Source organism: Ostrea edulis, chromosome 8 (assembly GCF_947568905.1).
Source record: "Ostrea edulis chromosome 8, xbOstEdul1.1, whole genome shotgun sequence".
Lineage (NCBI taxonomy): Eukaryota > Metazoa > Mollusca > Bivalvia > Ostreida > Ostreidae > Ostrea > Ostrea edulis.
Genome location: NC_079171.1, coordinates 52,913,936 through 52,938,834, shown reverse-complemented (window position 1 = coordinate 52,938,834; position 24,899 = coordinate 52,913,936). Strand labels below are relative to the sequence as shown.

At 35.8% G+C, this 24,899-nt stretch overlaps 1 protein-coding gene across 1 annotated transcript; it reads right to left on the bottom strand.

The window, feature by feature from the left end:
* Positions 1–628: 628 nt before the first annotated feature.
* Positions 629–23,883, bottom strand: LOC125661426 (uncharacterized). The gene is made up of 6 exons (XM_056146444.1): positions 23,817–23,883; positions 21,070–21,470; positions 19,221–19,358; positions 8,914–9,034; positions 6,796–7,011; positions 629–949 (listed from the first exon to the last, which is right to left on the bottom strand). Exons 1-6 carry the CDS (start codon positions 23,841–23,843, stop codon positions 740–742), a joined length of 1,113 nt encoding a protein of 370 aa, XP_056002419.1. The 5' UTR covers positions 23,844–23,883; the 3' UTR covers positions 629–739.
* Positions 23,884–24,899: the final 1,016 nt, after the last annotated feature.

Here is a 24,899-nt window from a genome sequence, read left to right as displayed (position 1 = left end):
CGTGGAAAGAGAGATAACTGTTCAACAGCTACCTGCCTGCCTCATGAAATGTTGAAATTTTTGACTTGGAAAAACTAAAGATTACCTTTTAGATATGGTTCTTACCCATTGTCATTTTCTTTCAATCTTTATACCACTCATCAATCAAGCATGGATTAAAGTTTTGGATAGACAGGAAAAAACAATGGACCCCAACTGTTGTAGCAGGGATATCAAAAAAACCTTCAATCCACTCAACTTGTGAACATTTTGTGTGGCCCTGCTACTCTCAAATAAGAATTTATTTTTAATTAATTCTTTGTATATTCCCATATAATACTTTGATTTCCTACAAAGGCCCCATCCTACCCCCGGGACCCCTGAATTGCATAAACTTGAATTTGTAGATGCTTGCCTATCTATGATTAATCATGACCCAGCTGTTGTTGAGATGAAAGTTTTTAAGATGGTTACCTATATATTTTTATGTAAACATTTGAGTTATAGTGGCCCTGAGTGTGTTGCTAAAACTCGCAACCTCCCAAACAAATTACATACACCAACATGTATGCTAAGCATTTTTATCTTAGTAAATCTGATAGACACAGTGTATTCCATGCTATGAATAATTATAACATTCACAACAACAGTCACTTATTAATTTATTACATGTGACAAGCTTTATATCGACTGGTCTAAACTATGACCCGTTCATAAAACAAATGCTGATCAGACTGACTTGAACAAAATTAACCACTGCTTAGGTTTTTTTCACTCTTCGATGTTCTAATATTGTCAGAGTCAGAAGGGCTTTAACAATTTCCTTTCTATCCTTTTTCAGAAGGTAGTTGTACGGTTTGCTGTAGTAGATAATTGGTCTCTCTTCTTCTTTTAATCTAACTGAATCGCGTGATGATGTTCGAATCCTTGTCATTGTATCTGCCTTCATGAATAACCTCGTAAATGTGACCTGTAATGAAATATGGAGTAATGTACAGACACATACATTGTATAGAGATAGCCTTCTGACAACAACACAGTATGTGAATCGTGACATAACAGTATGTGAATCGTGACATGACAGTATGTGAATCGTGACATAACAGTATGTGAAATGTGATAACATGACAGTATGTGAATCATGACAACATGACAGTATATGAATGGTGACAACATGACAGTATGTGAATCATGACAACATGACAGTATGTGAATCGTGACAAGACAGTATGTGAATCATGACAACATGACAGTATGTGAATCATGACATGACAGTATGTGAATCATGACAACATGACAGTATGTGAATCGTGACAAGACAGTATGTGAATCGTGACAACATAACAGTATGTGAATTGTGACAACATGACAGTATGTGAATCGTGACAAGACAGTATGTGAATCGTGACAACATAACAGTATGTGAATTGTGACAACATGACAGTATGTGAATTGTGACAACATGACAGTATATGAATGGTGACATGACAGTATCTGAATCGTGACAACATGACAGTATGTGAATCGTGACAACATGACAGTATGTGAATCATGACAACATGACAGTATGTGAATCATGACAACATGACAGTATCATGACATGACAGTATGTGAATCATGACATGACAGTATGTGAATCGTGATAGGCTTTTCTCACATTATCACCAGTGTGAGATCGACTTTACCCATGTGAGACAGCCATGTGAGATTTTTCTGTCTCACACTGCTGCGACGTCATTTGATTGTGACGTTATATATTTTCTATGATTTACATTACACGGTGAAGATTTACGTTACACAGTGAAGTAAAAATATTTGGCATTGTTATCTTTAAATTTTAATGTAGTATAGCTTTCTGGTGGACAACCTTGGGTTTTTTAGTTTACACTTACAGTGTAAACCATTTTCGGGTATGCTCTTTCTGCCTATCTAATTAGTTTTTGCATCAAAGTTCAAATGACAATTTTAATAATATAAAATTTTCTGAAAGCTCCTAATTTTATGCACTAAACTGTAGTTAAAATGTGAGAAAAATAATCCTTCATTATTTACTCATGTGGGATAGGGAAATTCCACCTCTGTAACAAGATTCGCTGTCTAGGACTCGGCAAGACTGCGAATCTTGTCCCCTCGGTGGAATTTCCCTATCTCACACTCGTACTAATGAAGGATTCTATTAATCTTGAAATCCACGCAGATGAAAATATATTATATAAGGCTATATTTGCCCCATGTTATTTTCACCTTTTCACAGAGGCAGATAGTTTTGCCACGTTTTAAATTCACCCAGACACAGTTGTGTTAAGGTAACTCCATACTCGCAGTTTTATCTGATACAGGTTTAAAATGTGTATTTATTTCCATTCATTAGAGTTAAACCTAACAAATTATCAAATATAATAAATAGGTCATCACACTTTTTAAGATGTAAGACGTACATAAACAGAATCATAGATCACCGTCAGAAAATTGCAATTTTCCTTGAACAGCGTTATTAAAATTCCATACAAACTGGTTATGACGATATAGTAGCATTCATAACAATTACATGAAACTGCATCTTCAAAAAAATATACAAAATGTCTGTAAAAAATAAAGGAAATCATCGCATAATAGACTTGATAAAGAAATCAATAGAAACAGGGTTATTGCCCTTGGATTCAATATTTTGAAACGTATCATTGATTATTCATCTATCACTCAGACTTTTGAAATATTTTATTTTTAACAAGATTTTTTACAATAACTATAGAAAAAGACTCCAACAAAATTTATGTTCCTATCATTCATAAATATAACCAAATCATTGATTTTGCAAAATCTGATGACATCACAGGAGGGTGGAATTACTTTAAAAGGAAGATATCAGAGAAAACTGTATTGTCCGGTTTTAAAATTCCCCTATTCACAAAAAAGACGAAAATAAAACAGCGCCAAATTATTCTCTATGCACAGTATTCATTGTTATGATACACATGAATGAGATTTGAAATTCATTGACTCCCTTTACAGGACTCCTGTTCTCTATATCTCTATAATAAACCTAAAGTCTCTGATTATCTCAGAATCTCTACAATAAACCTAAACTGTGTGATGTATCTCAATATCTCTACAATAAAACTAAACTGTGTGATGTATCTCAATATCTCTACAATAAACCTAAAGTATGTGATGTATCTCAATATCTCTATAATAAACCTAAAGTATGTGATGTATCTCAATATCTCTATAATAAACCTAAAGTGTGTAGTGTATCTCAATATCTCTATAATAAACCTAAAGTGTGTAGTATATCTCAATATCTCTATAATAAACCTAAACTGTGTGATGTATCTCAATATCTCTATAATAAACCTAAAGTGTGTGATGTATCTCAATATCTCTACAATAAACCTAAAGTCTGTAGTGTATCTCAATATCTCTATAATAAACCTAAGGTGTGTGATGTATCTCAATATCTCTACAATACCCCTAAAGTGTCTGATGTATGTCAATATCTCTACAATAAACCTAAAGTGTGTAGTGTATCTCAATATCTCTACAATAAAACCTAAAGTCTGTAGTGTATCTCAATATCTCTATAATAAACCTAAGGTGTGTGATGTATCTCAATATCTCTACAATAAAACCTAAAGTGTGTAGTGTATCTCAATATCTCTACAATAAACGTAAAGTGTCTGATGTATGTCAATATCTCTACAATAAACCTAAAGTGTCTGATGTATGTCAATATCTCTACAATAGACCTAAAGTGACAGATGTATCTCAATATCTCTATAATAAACCTAAACTGTGTGATGTATCTCAATATCTCTATAATAGACCTAAAGTGTCTGATGTATCTCAATATCTCTACAATAAACCTAAAGTGTCTGATGTATGTCAATATCTCTACAATAGACCTAAAGTGACAGATGTATCTCAATATTTCTATAATAAACCTAAAGTGTGTAGTGTATCTCAATATCTCTACAATAAACCTAAAGTGTGTAGTGTATCTCAATATCTCTATAATAAACCTAAAGTGTGTGATGTATCTCAATATCTCTACAATAAACCTAAAGTTTGTGATGTATGTCAATATCTCTACAATAAAACCTAAACTGTGTGATGTATCTCAATATCTCTACAATAAACGTAAAGTGTCTGATGTATCTCAATATTTCTATAATAAACCTAAACTGTGTGATGTATCTCAATATCTCTACAATAAACCTAAACTGTGTGATGTATCTCAATATCTCTACAATAAACCTAAAGTGACTGATGTATTTCAATATCTCTACAATAAACCTAAAGTGTGTGATGTATTTCAATATCTCTACAATAAACCTAAAGTGTGTGATGTATCTCAATATCTCTACAATAAACCTAAAGTTTGTGATGTATGTCAATATCTCTACAATAAACCTAAAGTATGTGATGTATGTCAATATCTCTATAATAAACCTAAACTGTGTGATGTATCTCAATATCTCTATAATAAAACCTAAACTGTGTGATGTATCTCAATATCTCTACAATAAACCTAAAGTGACTGATGTATTTCAATATCTCTACAATAAACCTAAAGTATGTGATGTATGTCAATATCTCTATAATAAACCTAAAGTATGTGATGTATGTCAATATCTCTATAATAAACCTAAACTGTGTGATGTATCTCAATATCTCTATAATAAAACCTAAACTGTGTGATGTATCTCAATATCTCTACAATAAACCTAAAGTGACTGATGTATCTCAATATCTCTACAATAAACCTAAAGTATGTGATGTATCTCAATATCTCTATAATAAACCTAAACTGTGTGATGTATCTCAATATCTCTACAATAAAACCTAAACTGTGTGATGTATCTCAATATCTCTACAATAAACGTAAAGTGTCTGATGTATCTCAATATTTCTATAATAAACCTAAAGTGTGTGATGTATCTCAATATCTCTACAATAAAACCTAAACTGTGTGATGTATCTCAATATCTCTACAATAAAACCTAAACTGTGTGATGTATCTCAATATCTCTACAATAAACGTAAAGTGTCTGATGTATCTCAATATTTCTATAATAAACCTAAACTGTGTGATGTATCTCAATATCTCTACAATAAAACCTAAACTGTGTGATGTATCTCAATATCTCTACAATAAACCTAAACTGTGTGATGTATCTCAATATCTCTACAATAAACCTAAAGTTTGTGATGTATGTCAATATCTCTACAATAAACCTAAAGTATGTGATGTATCTCAATATCTCTATAATAAAACCTAAAGTGTCTGAGGTATCTCAATATCCTTATAATAGAATTGAAGGTGTCTGATATATCTCAGAATCTCTATAATAAAACTTACACTGTCAAAGCCTTATCTGCCTTGGTTCAAAAGATATAGCCCACATAAAAGGTTTTTTTAAAATAGGTTAAAGTCAAAGGTCAAGGTCAGTGGGTCAAAAGTCTTGGTCTCTTCATGAGTCATCTATATTTGAAATAGTAAAACCCTTTCCCCCATGGTTTAAAAGATACATGTATAGCCAATGTTAAAGGTTTTTCCTTAAAGTGTTACGCCAACCCTGACACTGGGGTCATGACAATGGCTCTCAGGAAAATCGTCCCGGTGAGCTAATAAGTGTAACAGGAAGGGAGAGATGCAGCAGACCAGACTAGGATTCGAACCCAGGTCCCATGAATCAGTTGTTATATTATTGATTGATTGTAAGTTGTTTCATGTCCCTCTCTAAAATGTTTCACTCATATCGAGATATCACCATTGCCGGTGATGGGATGTAAAATGTAGGTCTATGCTCAGCGCTTACGGCCTTTGAGCAGGGAAGGATCTTTATCATGCCACATCTGCTGTCACACAGGACCTTGGTTTTCAGTGTCATCTGAAGGACTGCCCCATTTAGTCGCCTCTTTTGACAAGCAAGGGGTACTGAGGACCTATTCTAACCCGGATCCCCCTGGGAGGTTACTCTATCAACTGAGCTATTCAGTCACGGGTGACCTGACTTACCCTCACATTCCTCCTTCCTTAAACATCATTTTGACTTTGAACCCAGAATCTGTTTGTAACATGAGTAATTGACATGATATATTTAAATCATACGATTAAAAGTAACAGCTGGTAATCTGTTCCACATTCATTACAAATTTGATAGAGGATGAAACGTCCTCAACATAGAAATGTTCTCTATTTCTCACAATATGTAAAACCCATACAATATGATACCAATTTTAAATGGGCATGCTTACTTTTGGGAATAGATTTTAACCTATCTTGAAAATGAGGCGACTTTGGATGAGACCGCAAAAACCGAGGTCCCATATCACAGCAGGTGTGGCACGATAAAGATTCCTCCCTGCTCAAAGGCCATAAGCGCCAAGCATAGGCCAAAATTTTGCAGCCCTTCACCGGCAGTGGTGATGTCTCCATATGAGTGAAATATTCTCAAGAGGGACGTTACACAATATTCAATCAATCAATCTTGAGAAGATTTTTAACTATTTTCCCTATATATTCACTTTGATCCCCTATCGTGGTCCAGTGGTTTTTGAGAAAAGGGTTTTTAAATGATCCCACTCTATTTTGACCAATTCGTAATTACCTTCCCTTTAAAGGCCCTTTATATGAGTACACTTGAATTCCCTTCACCTAAGATTAATTTGTACCCAGTTTGATTGAAACTGACCCAGTGGTTCTGGAGAAGATATTACGTGAAAAGTTTACAGACAGATGGATGGAGAGACAGCTGACAAAAAAATAATCAGCTATCAGCTCAGGTGAGCTAAAAACAATATTGACTGACATACACTGGTTTTGTCCACGGTCATTCCCAGAAGAGCCTCTTTACAAATTGATTTTGGTAAGTAGGTCAGGAGTTGTCCGACATGTTGGGCTGGTAGTCCATCTGGTAGACTTGTGTTCTCCTTAGCGACTGGGAGATCTTCTGAGGTGTTGTCTGTCCTTCTTAACTTAGGAGCTGTTGGTCCCACATCTATGTCTGCAGAACAACATTCTTTTTGGACCTTGAATGAAAATGCATATTTTAATGGAGGACAAAGCAATATTTATAGGTTATAGACTTTGTATGGGAAAATATGACGACCGAGTTTTTTGGCGCGTAGATGGACCGAGCTTGCGAGGTCCGTCCGCGACAAAAAACGAGGTCGTCATATTTTCCCACACAAAGTCTATAACCTTTTTATTATATACTTTCAATTTCATTTAGAAACTATCAATAATTTATTTTTAACAATTTCTTTATTGATTTAACTGAGTAAAAGATGAAAAACACGAAAACTTTGAAAATTAACGACGTAGTAATTTGCTTGTGTATTGATTGTGACGTAATGTTTGCAGGCTGGAATGTTTCCGGGCATATATCACACGATATATGCCCGCAAACTTTTAAAGAAAAAAGAAGATATGAAATTGAAAGTATATAATAAAAATGTATATAAATATTTTAACATTTGTTGTTCATGTATTGTAAGGGGCAAGATCAAAAGATTGATGTTGGATACTGTCATCCGACATCGAATACATAAAATAAGCAAGAGACACATGGGCCATATCGCTCACCTGAGTCATCTCATCTTCGCTAGCCAAGGGTTTAAGATCCGCTCCGCTTCTCTACAAACCCTTGGCAGATTTAGTGCAATTTTCGTAGCTTTGAGAGGTGCCCTCTAGCGGATGGAGAAAACAAACCTGTTTGGGTTACATCATGCTTATCCAATGAAAATACGTGTTTCAGCTACTGTTTAAAAGTTCTTTAGAAATGGCTGCGTTCGTTGCACGGCTGCACTGAGAGAGTATGTACTTCTTTAAGCAGATACGAGTCTGAACTGAGCACGTGGCATCATTGGTTTGAATATGTATTTGGTACACGGTCGAGTGGCAGTTGTAGGTATTTAAATTCCTTCGTTTTGCACGTGATCTAACGTAACACGTTCTCTGATTGAGCAGTGGACTTTCCCTGCGTCCAATCATATGCTGAAAGTTGAGGCTACGAAAATTGCACTAAATCTGCCAAGGCTTTGTAGAGAAGCGGAGCGGAACGTAAACCCTTGGCTAGCGAAGATGGAGTCACCTTGGCCCATATTTAAAGATTTTTCCTATATATTTTCGTATGTAAAACTTTGGTCAGTATTGTGACCCCAACCTACAGGAAGCTTTCATGTAAATGTAAACTTTTCTGGTCCAGTGATTCTTCAGAAGATTTTTAATGACTTCCCTAAATATTTGTATGTAAAACTTCGATCCCCTATTGTGGCCTCATCCTACTCCCAGGGGCCATGGTTTTAACAAACTTGAATCTGCAATATGTTAGGAAGCTTTCATGTAAATTTCTACTTTCCTGGCCCAGTGGTTCTTGAGAATATTTTTAAAGATTTTCCCTTTATATATGCATGTATAACTTTGATCCCCTATTGTAGCCCCATCCTATCTCCGGGGCCAATGAGTTTTACAAACTTGAATCTGCACTATGTCAGAAAGCTTTCATGCAAATGTAAACTTCTTTGGTCCAATGGTTCTTGAGAAGAAGATTTTCCCTCTATATTAATTAGGATGTAAAATTTTGATCCCCTATTGTGGCCCCATCCTACGCCCCCGGGGCCATGATTTTTTACAAACTTGATTCTGCACTATTGTCATATACTCACATAATAATAACCAGAGATCATCTTCTGAATCACTTGATTTAAATTTTAAAAACATCTGGACACATGAAATGACATCTACCTTAACTCAATACATACATAGCTCACAAACTGTCACAGAGTTTAAAATTAAAACCTGTGTGTGTGAAAGGACGGTCCTACCTTAAATCAACATTGCAATACATAGCTCACAAACTGTCACAGAGTTTAAAACTAAAACCCCTATGCATGAAATTAAATTAACTTACAATACACAGTGATAAATACCTCACACACTGCCACGGAACACCTCACATCGTCCTTTTGACTTACGCACACAATATCTGCCCTTAAGGAAACTTCTTTTCTAAATATCTTAGTAGATTCTGTGTTTACTACAGGCTGTGCCCTGAAACAAAAAAGATTGAATTTTAAATCTGTTAAGACTCAGAGACTACTATGCAAGGCGAAGATAACGAACAGTGATCAATCTCATTACTCCTACAAGCAATACAAAATAGATAGTTGGGCAAACACGGATCCCTGGACACACCAGAGGTGGGATCAGGTGCCTAGGAGGAGTAAGCATCCCCTGTTGACCGGTCTATACAAGGCCTACAACAAATATTGCTGTGTTTCTGCTAATCTGACCGAGGCATGAAAAACAATTGCATGGTTACGGTTTCCCGACCTACCCTGGACTCGATCCCCAACCCTAAACTTTTAAAGCTTGGGATGAGGATCTGATTGTCGTAATAATATTATCTGCCCAAACTGTGGATAATGCTAGGATTGATTGTTATCTTGCTTAATGTCCCTCTCAAGAATTTTTCATTCATATGGAGATGTCACCCATACTGTTGAAGGACTCCAAATTTAGGCCTATGCTTGGCACTTACAGCCATTCACACCTACTGTTAATAAGTACACATTCAGTACACATTCGCACGTAAGTCTCTCAGAATCATAGTATGAGTATCGCACGTTTTTCATTTATCATCAGATATCCACGTGAGTTGCCGACCTTTTTGATACACTTATTGACAGGTATTTTAATTATCTCCCATTACGAAGTCAGACAAATGTCAACTGGTGAAGTTTTCTAAAGTATGTAATCAAATGTAAGAGGTTAAAACTGTGAATTATAGTTAAAGTTTCATACAAAACAAGGTATTAAATTATTACATAATAATTATATTCCCCATAAAGCAATTAAATTTTGATTTCAGCCGTAGTGCATGTTAGTTAGTAAATAAGTACATTAATTTACAAATGTTCTTGCAGAGTGAGGCACTAACTCAGGGTAGTAAGTCTTCATTTCAAGATAAAAAAAATTTTTAACTGTTTTACACCTAACACCATTTTACACTTGATAAACTTTGGGTGTAATCTTATTAATGGAATGTTCTCAGTGTTTATTTGTTTTTGTTTATTATTTTATTGTTTTCAAGTTGTGTTTCATTGTCTGTTAGCCTACTGTAATGTTGGGATATGGGGGTTCATTTTTCTGTTTGTGTTTTTATGTGACGTCACAGAGGGGTTAGTGCCATGCCAGGAATGGCACTAACCCTTAGTGCGCATGTCAGTAACCCTTAGTGCCATGCCTGGCATGGCACTAACCCCATCGCTTTGTTCCAAGTATTACCGCGATTCAAACTGCATTTCTCAGTTGTTGTAACAGAAAACAGCAATTTCCACAATTGATCATACATCCAGCCCCGTAAGATCTGCAATAGCTCGATACACAAGCTTGGCCTGCCCTCGCACTTCGCAACGTGCACTTGTCTCGGTTATGAGCAAACCGTCGCATAGAGGACGAATAAACATACCTACACTTCTTCATCTCTTCAACTGCGACCATTTGCAACGATTTATAAGAGGCAATGCGACGTTCAAATTCTACAAGGACCAGTACGCCGCAATGTAAACACTCTCTCGATCTGGTATGGCCGCCGCGACCGCGCCTGCTGCAGACTATCTATTTAGCGACGTCACAAATTTAATTCTGACGTAACGTACACTGATTCCCGTACTTTGGTAATATAACGTAGGAAATATCAACACATTAAAATGTTGCGAATTTTAAAGTCATTTATTCACCATTAAGTTCTCCTATATCATGGTAAACACATATCACGGGTGCATATCCCATGGTATTACGGATCAGCGAGAATAATGGATCGAAATCATTAGAGTTTCTTGATCCGCCCCTTGATTTAGGCCCGACTTAAAAGCTCAAATTTAGTGTGCAAAGTCTTCAACTTGGAAGCCAGTGTGACGTGTCGTTGATTGTTACGTCATGGTGAACCATCCCTGTATCTTACAAAAGTTTGATAAGATAAATGCTGGCCGAGTTAGAAGGTGCCCCCCCCCCCCTTTTTTTTAACAGAACATGGTATATGTATGCGACTGTACGCTGATCCTCTTTGTTATCGTGTATATACAATTATGATGTATCATACAGGCCGCATCATATTTAATGACGATTGGATTAGCTGATAAAACAGTGATTCATGATCACAATTCAGTCATCACCGATGTCTACATAACTCGGTAATTCTTCAATTTTCCAAGCATCGCATGTATTTTTTTTATAATAATAAGTCTACTATTTTTTATAATTTGGTATTGATCGCATGTATTGTATATTTATTTTAATGATTTTATTATGTTTAGATCTAGATATTAATTTATAGAGATTTTTTAAAAAGCGTATTTCATTATATAGGTCTACATGCAATATAAAGTTAGCTTATTTCTATGTATATTCATGAAATCTAATTCTGTGTCATTCTATGGTATTAAGTTATATGACCGCAAGAAGAAACGGGCCAACAAGTACATTTTTGAAGAATTTGGCTTGAAGATGGAGTTCACCTCAATGATCGCGGGAATCGCCTGTTTTATCACAGCATTCTATCAGCCCTTCGACTGATCCTGGGAAGTGAAGGTCCTAGGGAGACTCGTGTGTCTGAATGGCATCTAACCTGTGCTGCAGACTATCAAGATCCAGTCAAAACGGCCTTTTTCAAGGCCACCAATAATTTAGAAAAGACACCACTATTACAACTTGCAAGAAATGTAATAAATTGCAAATGTATAATGATACATCGAAGCATACACGAATCTATATTATGTATTTATGGGGAAGTAAAGCTGGTTTATAAGAAATTTTGAGGGAAATATTAATGTGAAGACGCCTTTAATGTATAACCAAGATTTCCTTATAACTCAAACTCGGCTAAGTTTCTTTTCTTAGCGCGAGCCTGCCCATTACATCGGGTCACAATATTTAGTAAGTGATAGATTTACTGGAACTTTAGTGGGGAGTGGGTGCAACTTTATTGCCCCCCCCCCCCCCCCCCCCGCACTAGATTTTACAGAAGTTATGGGGTTTGAAATATATCTCCTATTTAAGCCCAATTAAAATCTAATCTAATTAAAATCAGATCCTAAGATTTACGCTCACAATCGCTACCATACGCAGAGTATTCGGTGCGGATCTTAGAAGTCTGATTTTAAATAGATTGATTAAAATTAATTGATTGATTATCATCCCATCCCGCCCGCCCCTCAAAAAAGAGCCTCGCAAAAATTACGATTTCCAACAAACTTGCTTCCCAGTGACTTGAGTGAATGATTCAAAGTCACAGAATGTTGGTTTTACATCTTCTACCAAGGATTCTTTGAATGTTAACTTGATTAACACATTGTGTGATGCCTTTTGTCATGATTTTTTCCCCCGGGAAATAAAAATCAAAAAAATAAAATTCTCCCATCCGCCCAATATTTTTTGTGACAATGGTTGATAATTTACTAATTAGTTGAATTTGGCCTCATCATTCATTTGTTATATTTTCTTTCATTTGTAATTCAGAAAGAAAAAATAATGCTAATAAAATTGATAAAACATTGAAGATAACAATACCCAGGATGTAAGAATTACACAATAGAAAAGTTACTTTTGCTGTTTCACGGGTAAAGCATGCACCGATCGATGTCTGGGGTGTTGAAGCAGACAGGAAGTGTTATGTAATAGATATACACATACCTGTGAACGTTTTTTTTCTGTCAGTAATAGAAATGTTTCTGAACATGAATCGAAGATGAACATGAATCTGACACGAATATGAAACTGATGCATCCGATCCCGATTGGAAAGAAAATTATGAATATGAACATTGAATATAGTAAAAAGAAGATAGTTTACCTGGAGACCGCCAACAACTCAACAGTACGAAGTGAATTATTTTTTAAATATGCAGCTGCCATGAATAATAAATTTGTTCATGCAAGTTACTTAATTATTCATAAAGTAATTTGTAAACAGCGGGAAATGTACAGTTAACGTTAGTTACTACAATATTTAAAACATAACCTGGGGTCTAAATTTAGTGGGTGAGGGAATTTCATGGTTTTATATGGGGAAAAAATGCATTGATTGTAATTTTTAAAATATTTTACTATTTAAATAAAATATTTGTGAGATACAAAATATGTTAAACACAGCATAGATATCCGGAAAGGGGAGGGGGGCACACACCCCATCCCCCTTTTTGAAATTCAATAAAAATGATGATATGCAGGTTTGGCACTTAAGCAATTAAAACGAGTTCAACTTCGTTGCAACTCGGCTAAAAAGTATACTAACATCGTGTAACCATAATGCGATTTCTACAGTATTGAAAGTTGTTTAAAACCAGTAAGTCTTTGAGCTCGCCTTTAACATTCATTCATTCTTTTGTGTGCCATTTTTCAGCATACATTTAGATGTGGAGTTAAGGGTAGAACGGAGAAAGTGTGTTCGAATTTCCAAAGAAGTTTTACCACCCCCCCACCCCCCCCCCCTCTCTCTCTTTCGCCACACACACACACACACATCTCCATTTTTCTCTCTACGCACACATCCTCTCTCTCACATACCAACCCTCGCCTCCCGGCTTTGTCATTTCCTACCCCCTACCCCTTTCCTTCCTTTTCCCACCGATTGTGATAGTATATTGTAAGAAACAGATATACTGCAAAAGACTTCAATTATAATTCAACAAATTTTATTATATGTTTTAATGGCTGCCACAACAAATGACGATTTTATGAACCTAATCAATGAATCGGTTTTCATCTCCACCACCTCCCTCCCCCGAAACAACATTGAAAAATATGTAATAATTTTCTTAAGGATGTATGCTACACCAGAGAATTTTAATCTAGATGAAAAGTGAAGAATATGTACAATATTTTGAAGTTGAAATTTTTCACATTTACTTTATTTTGTCAAACAAATACAGTTTTAGTCGAAGATAATCTGGAAAAGAATTAAAACCCCTGCTGGACTCGAACATGCGACCTACAGTTCAGCAGTCGGTATTCTTTTTTTTTTTCCCTCTCTATTTTTCTTTCTTTCTCTTTTTGCAGTCGGTATTCTAACCTGCTGCGCTACTCGGTTAGGTATTTAAATTGAAAAGGACAAGTCAAATATTGCTGATATCGATTTTTCATCCATGTTTTTAAAGGAAGTCAGCCATTATGACGATGTAGAGTACTACCTTAACAATTTTCCCCTAACACAGCCATTTTATATCGGACTTGCTTTTAATCAGACTTTATATTTTAGGGTACAAAACAAATACTTTTTCAGTATATTATATTTATATGATTCGTTTTCAGTATTTTAGTTTGTTGTTTTTTTCTCTTTTAACCAACTACTTTGATAATGGGGGGGGGGGGGGGGGGGTTGTTCCAGAAAATGACAAAGCCGGAAAAATGGAGTGGCGCTTGATATTTTTCACAATAAACTATAATAATTTGGGTTGTTTTTTTTTTTTATTTGGGGGGGGGGGTAGGGGTAGGTTTCGTTTCGCATTTTACAGGTACACCAGGCTTTCCACAGATAATGCTTGTCTCATCGATCGATATAAAGCCTCGACTGAAATAATTTCTACTTATAACAAGCAGGCACAGGGACGCTATGCCCGCTTTGACCCGAACTCTGTGCTACCATAAATATAGATATCTATATCTAGATTTCGGGCCCCAAAAAGCCTTAACCCCTGTGATTCGTTCCTATCCAAGACATTGTGTGGTAAGATCACTGTTCTCGGCAGTTTACATTGAAAAGAGGGGTAAAAATTCTTGCATATTTCTATTATTGAAAAAAAAAGACCTTCAACGTAAGCTTACTACGAAACAGCCATATCCAAATGTGTCCACTTAGCCTAACAACGATTTCATAAAAAAAAAAGAAGAAAGAAAATGAGGGGGAAGTGATCTAGTACATGTAGAAGATTTGTCTTCCATTTCTCTTGAACGCTTTGAATTAAAATAATATTTAAAGTAGGGATAGTCCATTAGGCTGATATATTCATAGCAAATAGTACGAATGTACTTATCAGAATAAAGTGAGTGCGCGCACACACACACAATTATAACATATTCAATACATATATTAAATACTAACTTAGTTTGAACGTACATGTGTTTAGTGTAATATAATTACAAAGTGATCGGGCCTCGGGCCCAAGTTTTAAAAACTTAGTCCTCCCTCTTCATATGCATGGTGATATAATAAATACAAAGTCTTTCATAATATGCATGATTATGCATGATGCTGCGAAATATTCAACATTAGACATGGAATCTAACAACAAAAATGGTTCAAAATGCCCCATCTTTTACTATATTTCCGCAACAAAGACAACTTATATGAATGTACTATACATGTATTGATTGATTGAATATTGTTTAACGTCACTCTCGAGAATGTTTCACTCATATGGAGACGTCACCACTGCCGGTGAAGGGCTGCAAAATTTAAGCCTATGCTGGCGCTTAGGCCTTTGAGCAGGGAGGGATCTTTACCGTGCCACACCTGCTGTGACATGGAGCCTCGGTTTTTGCGGTATCAAACGAAGGACCGCCGCATTTATTCGCCTTCTACGACAAGCAAGGGGGTACTGAGGACCTATTCTAACCCGCGGATCCCCACGGGATGATATATGTATTGAAAGTATTTACTAACTGATTTCCCAATATTCATAAGATTTTACAAAACCGTAAAAAATTCTTGAGGTAAATTCTGACCGCCTTAAAAACGTTTTTAGAGATATGCCCATAGTGGCTTTTAAAAGAGACAAAAATTAAAGGAAAATTATAATCAATAAATATAATTACATATGATTGATACTATAAGGAGTCTTGGTTACATTTTAAAGGCATAGGGTCTAAGATATTGGTGAAATTTTGCATGTTTCAAAAAGGTGGCGAAATTTAAGATCATAACTAGAAAATCACACAATGTTCTTCAGAATGTTTACAAACACATTGGATAACGATAGTAATTACAAAATAATTCCCTGTTCTCATTTGCCTAAACTGGTACCCTGTTGATTTCGCATCTCTTATGTTTGTATGTAGCCACCAATCAGCGGGGTACAAGTTTAATATATTGTCCTCCAGACAAAATTTTTATATAGGGCTAATAGATAACTCATAATTAATACTACAAATTTCTTTTTTGGAGTTCTTGCAAAATATTGTGATGTCATTTTTTGAGATAAAAGATAGACCCTATGCCTTTAATGTTATTCAAATCATATTAAAACTATATAAATTCGTTTGTACTTCAATTTATCATAACTTTTCAATATTGATTCCTTTCTTGCAAGTTGTAATAGTGGTGTCTTTTCTAAAATATTGGTGGCCTTGAAAAAGGCCGTTTTGACTGGATCTTGATAGTCTGCAGCACAGGTTAGATGCCATTCAGGTACACGAGTCTCCCCAGGACCTGCACTTCACAGGATCAGTCGAAGGGCTGATACAATGCTGCGATTAAACAGGCGATTCCCGCGATCATTGAGGTGAACTCCATCTTCAAGCCAAATTCTTCAAAAATGTACTTGTTGGCCCGTTTCTTCTTGCGGTCATATAACTTAATATCATAGAATGACACAGAATTAGATTTCATGAATATACATAAAAATAAGCTAACTTTATATTACATGTATATAATGAAATACGCTTTTTAAAAAATCTCTATAAATTAATATCTAAACATAATAAAATCATTAAAATAAATATACAATACATGCGATCAATACCAAATTAAAAAAATAGTAGACTAATTATTATAAAAAACAATACATGCGATGCTTGGAAAATTGAAGAATTACCGAGTTATGTAGACATCGGCGATGACTGAATTGTGATCATGAATCACTGTTTTATCAGCTAATCCAATCGTCATTAAATATGATGCGGCCTGTATGATACATCATAATTGTATATACACGATAACAAAGAGGATCAGCGTACAGTCGCATACATATACCATGTTCTGTTTTTAAAAAAAAGGGGGGGGGGGGGGGCACCTTCTAACTCGGCCAGCATTTATTGTAAGATACAGGGATGGTTCACCATGACGTAACAATCAACGACACGTCACACTGGCTTCCAAGTTGAAGACTTTGCACACTAAATATGAGCTTTTAAGTCGGGCCTAAATCAAGGGGCGGATCATGAAACTCTAATGATTTCGATCCATTATTCTCGCTGATCCGTAATACCATGGGATATGCACCCGTGATATGTGTTTACCATGATATAGGAGAACTTAATGGTGAATAAATGACTTTAAAATTCGCAACATTTTAATGTGTTGATATTTCCTACGTTATATTACCAAAGTACGGGAATCAGTGTACGTTACGTCAGAATTAAATTTGTGACGTCGCTAAATAGATAGTCTGCAGCAGGCGCGGTCGCGGCGGCCATACCAGATCGAGAGAGTGTTTACATTGCGGCGTACTGGTCCTTGTAGAATTTGAACGTCGCATTGCCTCTTATAAATCGTTGCAAATGGTCGCAGTTGAAGAGATGAAGAAGTGTAGGTATGTTTATTCGTCCTCTATGCGACGGTTTGCTCATAACCGAGACAAGTGCACGTTGCGAAGTGCGAGGGCAGGCCAAGCTTGTATATCGAGCTATTGCAGATCTTACGGGGCTGGATGTATGATCAATTGTGGAAATTGCTGTTTTCTGTTACAACAACTGAGAAATGCAGTTTGAATCGCGGTAATACTTGGAACAAAGCGATGGGGTTAGTGCCATGCCAGGCATGGCACTAAGGGTTACTGACATGCGCACTAAGGGTTAGTGCCATGCCAGGCATGGCACTAAGGGTTAGTGCCATTCCTGGCATGGCACTAACCCCTCTGTGACGTCACATAAAAACACAAACAGAAAAATGAACCCCCATATCCCAACATTACAGTAGGCTAACAGACAATGAAACACAACTTGAAAACAATAAAATAATAAACAAAAACAAATAAACACTGAGAACATTCCATTAATAAGATTACACCCAAAGTTTATCAAGTGTAAAATGGTGTTAGGTGTAAAACAGTTAAAAAAAATTTTTTCTTGAAATGAAGACTTACTACCCTGAGTTAGTGCCTCACTCTGCAAGAACATTTGTAAATTAATGTACTTATTTACTAACTAACATGCACTACGGCTGAAATCAAAATTTAATTGCTTTATGGGGAATATAATTATTATGTAATAATTTAATACCTTGTTACAAGTTTATGGGTTGCCCCACCTTAGGACATTATAATAGCTGGCTTTCATATTAAAAATAACACAAATATCAAAGTTACAGATCAGAAATTTACAAAGGCCAGTGTAGGGAAAAAGATTTTTATGAACAAGGGACATAACTTACGGCAAAGCGGCAATATTTGTATACTTCATCCACATACACACACACAAAAGTTCGACCTACCTACCCTATTTCTGATATGTATGTAATAAGAACTACATAGCACCTACACCCCTGGTGCAAAATCAGCCAAAAAATTACAAATTTTCCAAAATTTCTCTTTCATGTAAATATTTGATCCATACAAAATTTGGAAAAAAAGAATTGGAAGGGCAGTTGTCAAGAAGTTAGAATTACTCAATAGTTAACACATGATGGACAACGTCAAATGCTGACCAACAGCACCAGATCACATGAGCGACAGGGGCATGGCTTCGTCAGGCTCCAGTAGGCACATACCTACCCATTTTTTTTTTTTCATTTTCAAAACACAGTTTTGTCCATAAATGTTTGCAAAAAATTATATTTTCAAATATATTTCTAGTTTTTAAAATCAAATATAAAATTATTATTCCATCAGGCCTTTTTCTTTTTATAATCTATTCTACATGATATAAATAATGGATAAATATTTTTTATAGACTTATGGTGAGCACAGTGACTCGACTTAACAGTAAAAGTTGTGCAATATCTAATGTCTGTTGCAATTATTTTGATGTTCAGAGTAGTGCAAATAAGTCCTAATTAATATTTCAAAATTTCTGAAGGGGTATGTGGGGGTTCTGACCCCCAACCACCAGCAGGAGGGGGGGGGGGGGGGTGGGGGGGCCATCCCACACATACCCCCACCCTCTCGACGCTTTGCACCTCAGTGAAACCTTCATCTTACGGACCTATACATTGAAATAGTCCTAGCTACCTTTCATTTATTAGATACCGGTATATGAGGTATGACCATTAGATATTGAATATCTTAAGATTTTATAAGACTCACAAGACTAGAACTCCAAACATCTGAAGGAATTGTTCGTATAAGTACTGATACTTGACCTCCGAAATCACTGGCTGATTTTCCTTCAGTGCATACCAGAGACCCAATCCAAATCTTTTCAGAAAGATTGAATATGTCGATCTACAAAATATTTGAAAGTCAAAATGAATATATATATAGGCTCCATACAAACTATATAAGTATATACATCATACAAACTACATTTATAACTGTATAGTTTACTAATCTAAGTACATATACAATTAGCCTTTAGGAACTGGGACAATTTAGATATTAAAATTTCTTCAAAATACTATTGACATGTTCTTTAATACACAAAGGAAGAAAAAATTTAAAATCAAATTGAGTTATTCTTTAAAAAGATATTTGGAACTTTGTAAGAACAACCTAATCTGGGAATTGACGAGTTTGAGCTCTAATCAGGGGTGTGCAATTACCATTACCTGATGTCCAGGGCTACTGATTGTAAACAAACTATAACATCAATGAAATTAAAGACACAAGGGACATTTGTCAATGATATAAGAGTGTGCGATATTTCGCCCCGGACGATTCGCCCCTAAAGACATTTTGCCTTCGGACAATCTGCCTGTAACTTTTTGCCTAAAGACTTTGCGTCTTTGTGTTAAGAGGGTGATCGGTGGGGAGAAAAACATATTTTGGATAAATTATTGGTTCTGTATAAGATTAATTTCATCCTAGACAGTGTTTTCGTTAGGAACCGGCCGATGGCCGAATTGACCGCCTCAGACAACTAAGTTGCCGGTTCAAATCGTGTTTGAAAAAAAAAATTATTGTACTTTTTTTTTAACTTGAAGTTAATTATTATTCTCATCGAAATAACCAGTACTTATTAGTTAAAAATAGACTGTGTTTACTAGTTAAATATAGACGGTGCATATCACTTCCTCGTTGTTGAAAGCGGTAAGTATCGCGGATTTTCATTGGTTGCGAATATCGTGTATAATCTATGAAGGATTTTCATTGGCTGTAAATTCCGAGTCGATGTTGCGTTTTGAATGAACGGGAATCTTCCCAAATGTACCACGCTGACCCACAACACTGATAAAAAACTTAAAAGATGAATGTGAAGAACTGGTGATGAAAAGAACAGTTAAAGACTATTTTCAAATCCAAAGCAAGCAAACAAAGCGATCTAAAGGTTAAAAATAAAACATATTTTAAACCTCAGGATGGGCCAGAATACAGGATTTTGCATTCCTCATTTTCAAAATTTTCTGGGACTTAATTGATCATGATTCATTTTTATTTCAAAACAAACTTATAGATCTGAATTTGAATGGTGACGACTGAATGTCATATTTTATGCACTTTGCTGAAATACCTGAAAACAAGACATATAATTTCACATATTTTAAACAATAAATTTTCCCTCAGAATGCAGGATTTTGTGTCCTGATTTTCAAAAAACCAGACCCCCCACAAATTTTTTGGAGCCTCCTCAAATCCTTTATAGGCCTGTTCAATGAAAAGGAAGTGAAAACCCTGTCTAGAAAGGAGGGAGGGCCGAAGCCTCAGGAGTATGTACATGAGATCTATACAAGCTATCCACACTTCAGGTGCCTGTGGGTCTGCTAACACATCACCAGACTGCAGTAAAACTCAGTTTGCAACTTTTAATGCTAAATTCCTAACAGTCAATAGTCTGCTTATGTGTCACACATGCATGTACGCCATATCATATCATGCATCATAACATGTATCATATGAAATATGAATAGCTGGATATATAACATAATATGCTATATCATATCATGCAATAAACACGCCACACTTACAGATCATGTAATATACACTTACTGTGACTTACATATCAATTTCCTTGAATGTTACTTCTTTCCGAAGTTCAGCCTCATGAGGAGGAAAATATTTGAGAGATTTGAAGTCGACTTCACACAAACTTTCATCATCGAGATTGTTCAGATTGCCCAGTATGTCCGTCAGTTTATCGAGATCATTGATTTCATGAGGAAGGAGGTAAGCTAAGGCGGCAGACATGTGTTCAGTCACGATATCTGATGGATGTTTACATACACAACGTAGCCCAAGTTCATCAACAAGACTTCTAGTCCAGTCACAGGTCCTAGCAGGGACACCATTTCCGGTTGAACTGGGAGAGCTGTAACTTGGGGATACGGTTATTTTTCTTGATGATTGTGAAGATTGTCTGACAGAATTGTTGGTTGTTTGAGCATCGCAATGCACAGAAGACTGAGGTGGCAGGGGACAGTTTCTTTGGTTTTGAAACATGTGGATAGGGGGTATACACCAAAGTCAGATTATGACAGACTAATGAAAAATCATATTTCCCTTTTATGTCAATATTTGTATTTCATATTAGTGTAGTTAATAAATTATGACCCTAAATTACATGTAATCTATAAATACTGGTGCTGGTGCACAAAACATGCTCTGAGCAGGTTCCCCTTTTTTGCTTTGCTTTTCCCTCATTTGGCCTAATCCGCACCACCCCCACACCATCACAGTACCAAACATGGGGATTTAGACACTGTGCACAATCAAGAACCCTATCTGCCCTTCTCAAAAATCTACCTCTCATATGGGGCCATCCACCTTCCCTCACAGCTACAGACCTTTTGCTAGACCCTGCATGTTTTCACCGGAATTTCTTCAGCAACTGACCACGTGTCTTAGTTTCGTATTTGCACCCATCTATATGCTAGGAATCATGGTGACACCTACATGTTGTATATCAACATTTTTACTAAGCACTCAGCTACATTTGACATGCATCCTAAAATTATTGTATACATTTTTACACATGTAATATCACTTCAAATACAGGGTAATTCCATTTTTTGAAAAAGTTGACCGGGCCTATAGTGCGAAACTGTCCCCTGCTACCTTTAAGAATTCTGACATCTCATGTCATTGACGTCAACTCCCATTTTTGACAAATCTGACTTATTCTGAGTGAAACTACACCAATACATCATGTCGACCGCCCTAAATGTGTACGCAATAAAATTATTTAAAAACCCTACATTTCTGTGTATGATGTTGTCATTTTAGAGTGATGAGAGTGTTCGAGTAAGATCCCTGTGCCTAACAAATAATATTACAAGTATATTGTATCTATGGTAAAAGTGACCTTATATGTGGTGCTACATGCTGAACATGTAATCATGAGAACCTGTGTAGAAAATGATGGATTAGAGAGAGGTAAAGGGACATAACTGCTCTTAAAATCAAGAAAATTTCCAACTTCACTGTCTACTTCTTTACATACTGTATATGTATAGACCTGAAATATGCTCTAATTAAGTAAACAACTCCCCAACAAGATTTTGAATACCTGTTCTCTTCTTACATTCTATTCTATGCCATCCTAATAGTGAAAACTAAAGATTCATGCAATTCAGTCAAATGTCAAAGGGGAGGTGGCTTGTTTACAAGTACCACCCATAAATGAGAAAATGGTGTTAACTGTGTTTTTTGTGTACAAAATGTCTCTAAAATGACTTATTTCTCTATCTGCAAGTATTTTTTCATAAATATGTATCATGGTGCTGAGAAGAAATGTGATCTACTGTACCTGAGACCTGTCAATCAGTACAATTTGTTAATTACATGTAGAACATGTAAAACTACATGTAATCTATGTAAAAAGAACACACAGTATATGACGTACCCCAAATAACATTATTTTAACCACTACGCTTATTTACATGTACTTACATGTCACTATGATACTTGACCAGATTCTGGTTTTCCATAGTACTAAAGTATAGCTTACCCCCCTTGACTCTGTTGTCTACCATTGTGACACTAATGTGATACATCTATTGAAATAAGGGGTTGTATTACATATCTAATACATTTATCTTGATAATATTAATGAAATTGACTGAATTCCATGGGTTTCAAAAAATGCCATTCTCTTAAAGGTGGCAGGGGACAGTTTCTTTGGTTTTGAAACATGTGGATAGGGGGTATACACCAAAGTCAGATTATGACAGACTAATGAAAAATCATATTTCCCTTTTATGTCAATATTTGTATTTCATATTAGTGTAGTTAATAAATTATGACCCTAAATTACATGTAATCTATAAATACTGGTGCTGGTGCACAAAACATGCTCTGAGCAGGTTCCCCTTTTTTGCTTTGCTTTTCCCTCATTTGGCCTAATCCGCACCACCCCCACACCATCACAGTACCAAACATGGGGATTTAGACACTGTGCACAATCAAGAACCCTATCTGCCCTTCTCAAAAATCTACCTCTCATATGGGGCCATCCACCTTCCCTCACAGCTACAGACCTTTTGCTAGACCCTGCATGTTTTCACCGGAATTTCTTCAGCAACTGACCACGTGTCTTAGTTTCGTATTTGCACCCATCTATATGCTAGGAATCATGGTGACACCTACATGTTGTATATCAACATTTTTACTAAGCACTCAGCTACATTTGACATGCATCCTAAAATTATTGTATACATTTTTACACATGTAATATCACTTCAAATACAGGGTAATTCCATTTTTTGAAAAAGTTGACCGGGCCTATAGTGCGAAACTGTCCCCTGCTACCTGAAAACCGATCGAACTTTCCGCCATCTTTACAAACACGAGATGCGCATGGGTATCCGAACAACTCGCCCCCAAGACAATTCGCCCTTAGAGCAACTCATCCCAATTATCAATAATATTCGCCCTCTTCACAGGAAAACACCCACTATGATTGAATTTATCAGTTTAAATGAGCTTTAACAAGAGATGACTTCTTTTCTGTTTATCTTTAACATGGGGCCTTTGATTTAACATTTTATAAACATTTTTTAAGCAAATTAATACGTATGCGGTTGATATTTTCATGCCTTTTAGAGCTATTATTCAATACACTTTCTTTTTCGAAATTCATTTGATTATTTTAAAGATTATTGATTACATTTTTATCATCTTTTTATATAGACTTATATCCTTCTATATAGTTTGACATGTAGACCTCATGCAAGCTGAAAGATAATCACCTAATGCTAATTAATTACTTTCACAAACGTTTAGTTTTGAGAATCACACCACAGAAAGTAACGCTGGGAGTTGCTGGGAGTTGAACTATTTAAAATATTCAGAGGAAAAAATACTATATCTGCTATTTTTTCTTTCTTTCTTTCTTTTTTTTATTTCTTATTTATTTATTTATTTTTATTTTTATTTTTTTTTTTTTTTTTTTTTGATTAATATTGATCTATTTTCACTAAATGCGCATTTAATGCAGACTCGGTCGTGTTATGGATTATCCCTCGTCGATATAACGCCTAGTGTGCGAACGTTTGTTTACAAATATAAAAGTGAAAATAAATAATCATGCACATGTAAATCTACAGTGTTACCTCGATATATCGCCACCCCTGTATACCGACATATCGTACTGTGTAGATCGGATCTACAGACACGCTAAAACTCCGATAATAACGCCAACCTCGCCTATCGCCATCCGTCACTCGGTTGTAGCCTTTCCTCCATAGTAGCCCCCCCCCCCCCCCTCCCGAAAAATGATTATGTAGTATAATTTAAACGATATTTTATTATGTATAATACATAAAAGGATTGGACAACAGGCGTTGCCTATATAAGCCCTCTCCATACAAACACATGGTCAAGGTCATACAG

What these genes read in the sequence shown, in the direction of transcription:
- LOC125661426 (XM_056146444.1), bottom strand. Translation starts at nt 23,843, where the DNA reads ATGGCGGAAAGTTCGATCGGTTTTCAG. An exon ending in ATGTTTGGAGTTCTAGTCTT is followed by an intron (nt 9,035 to 19,220) that starts GTGAGTCTTATA and finishes TTTTTGTTTCAG; the next exon opens with GGCACAGCCTGTAGTAAACA. An exon ending in TGACCGTGGACAAAACCAGT is followed by an intron (nt 950 to 6,795) that starts GTATGTCAGTCA and finishes ATTTCATTACAG; the next exon opens with GTCACATTTACGAGGTTATT.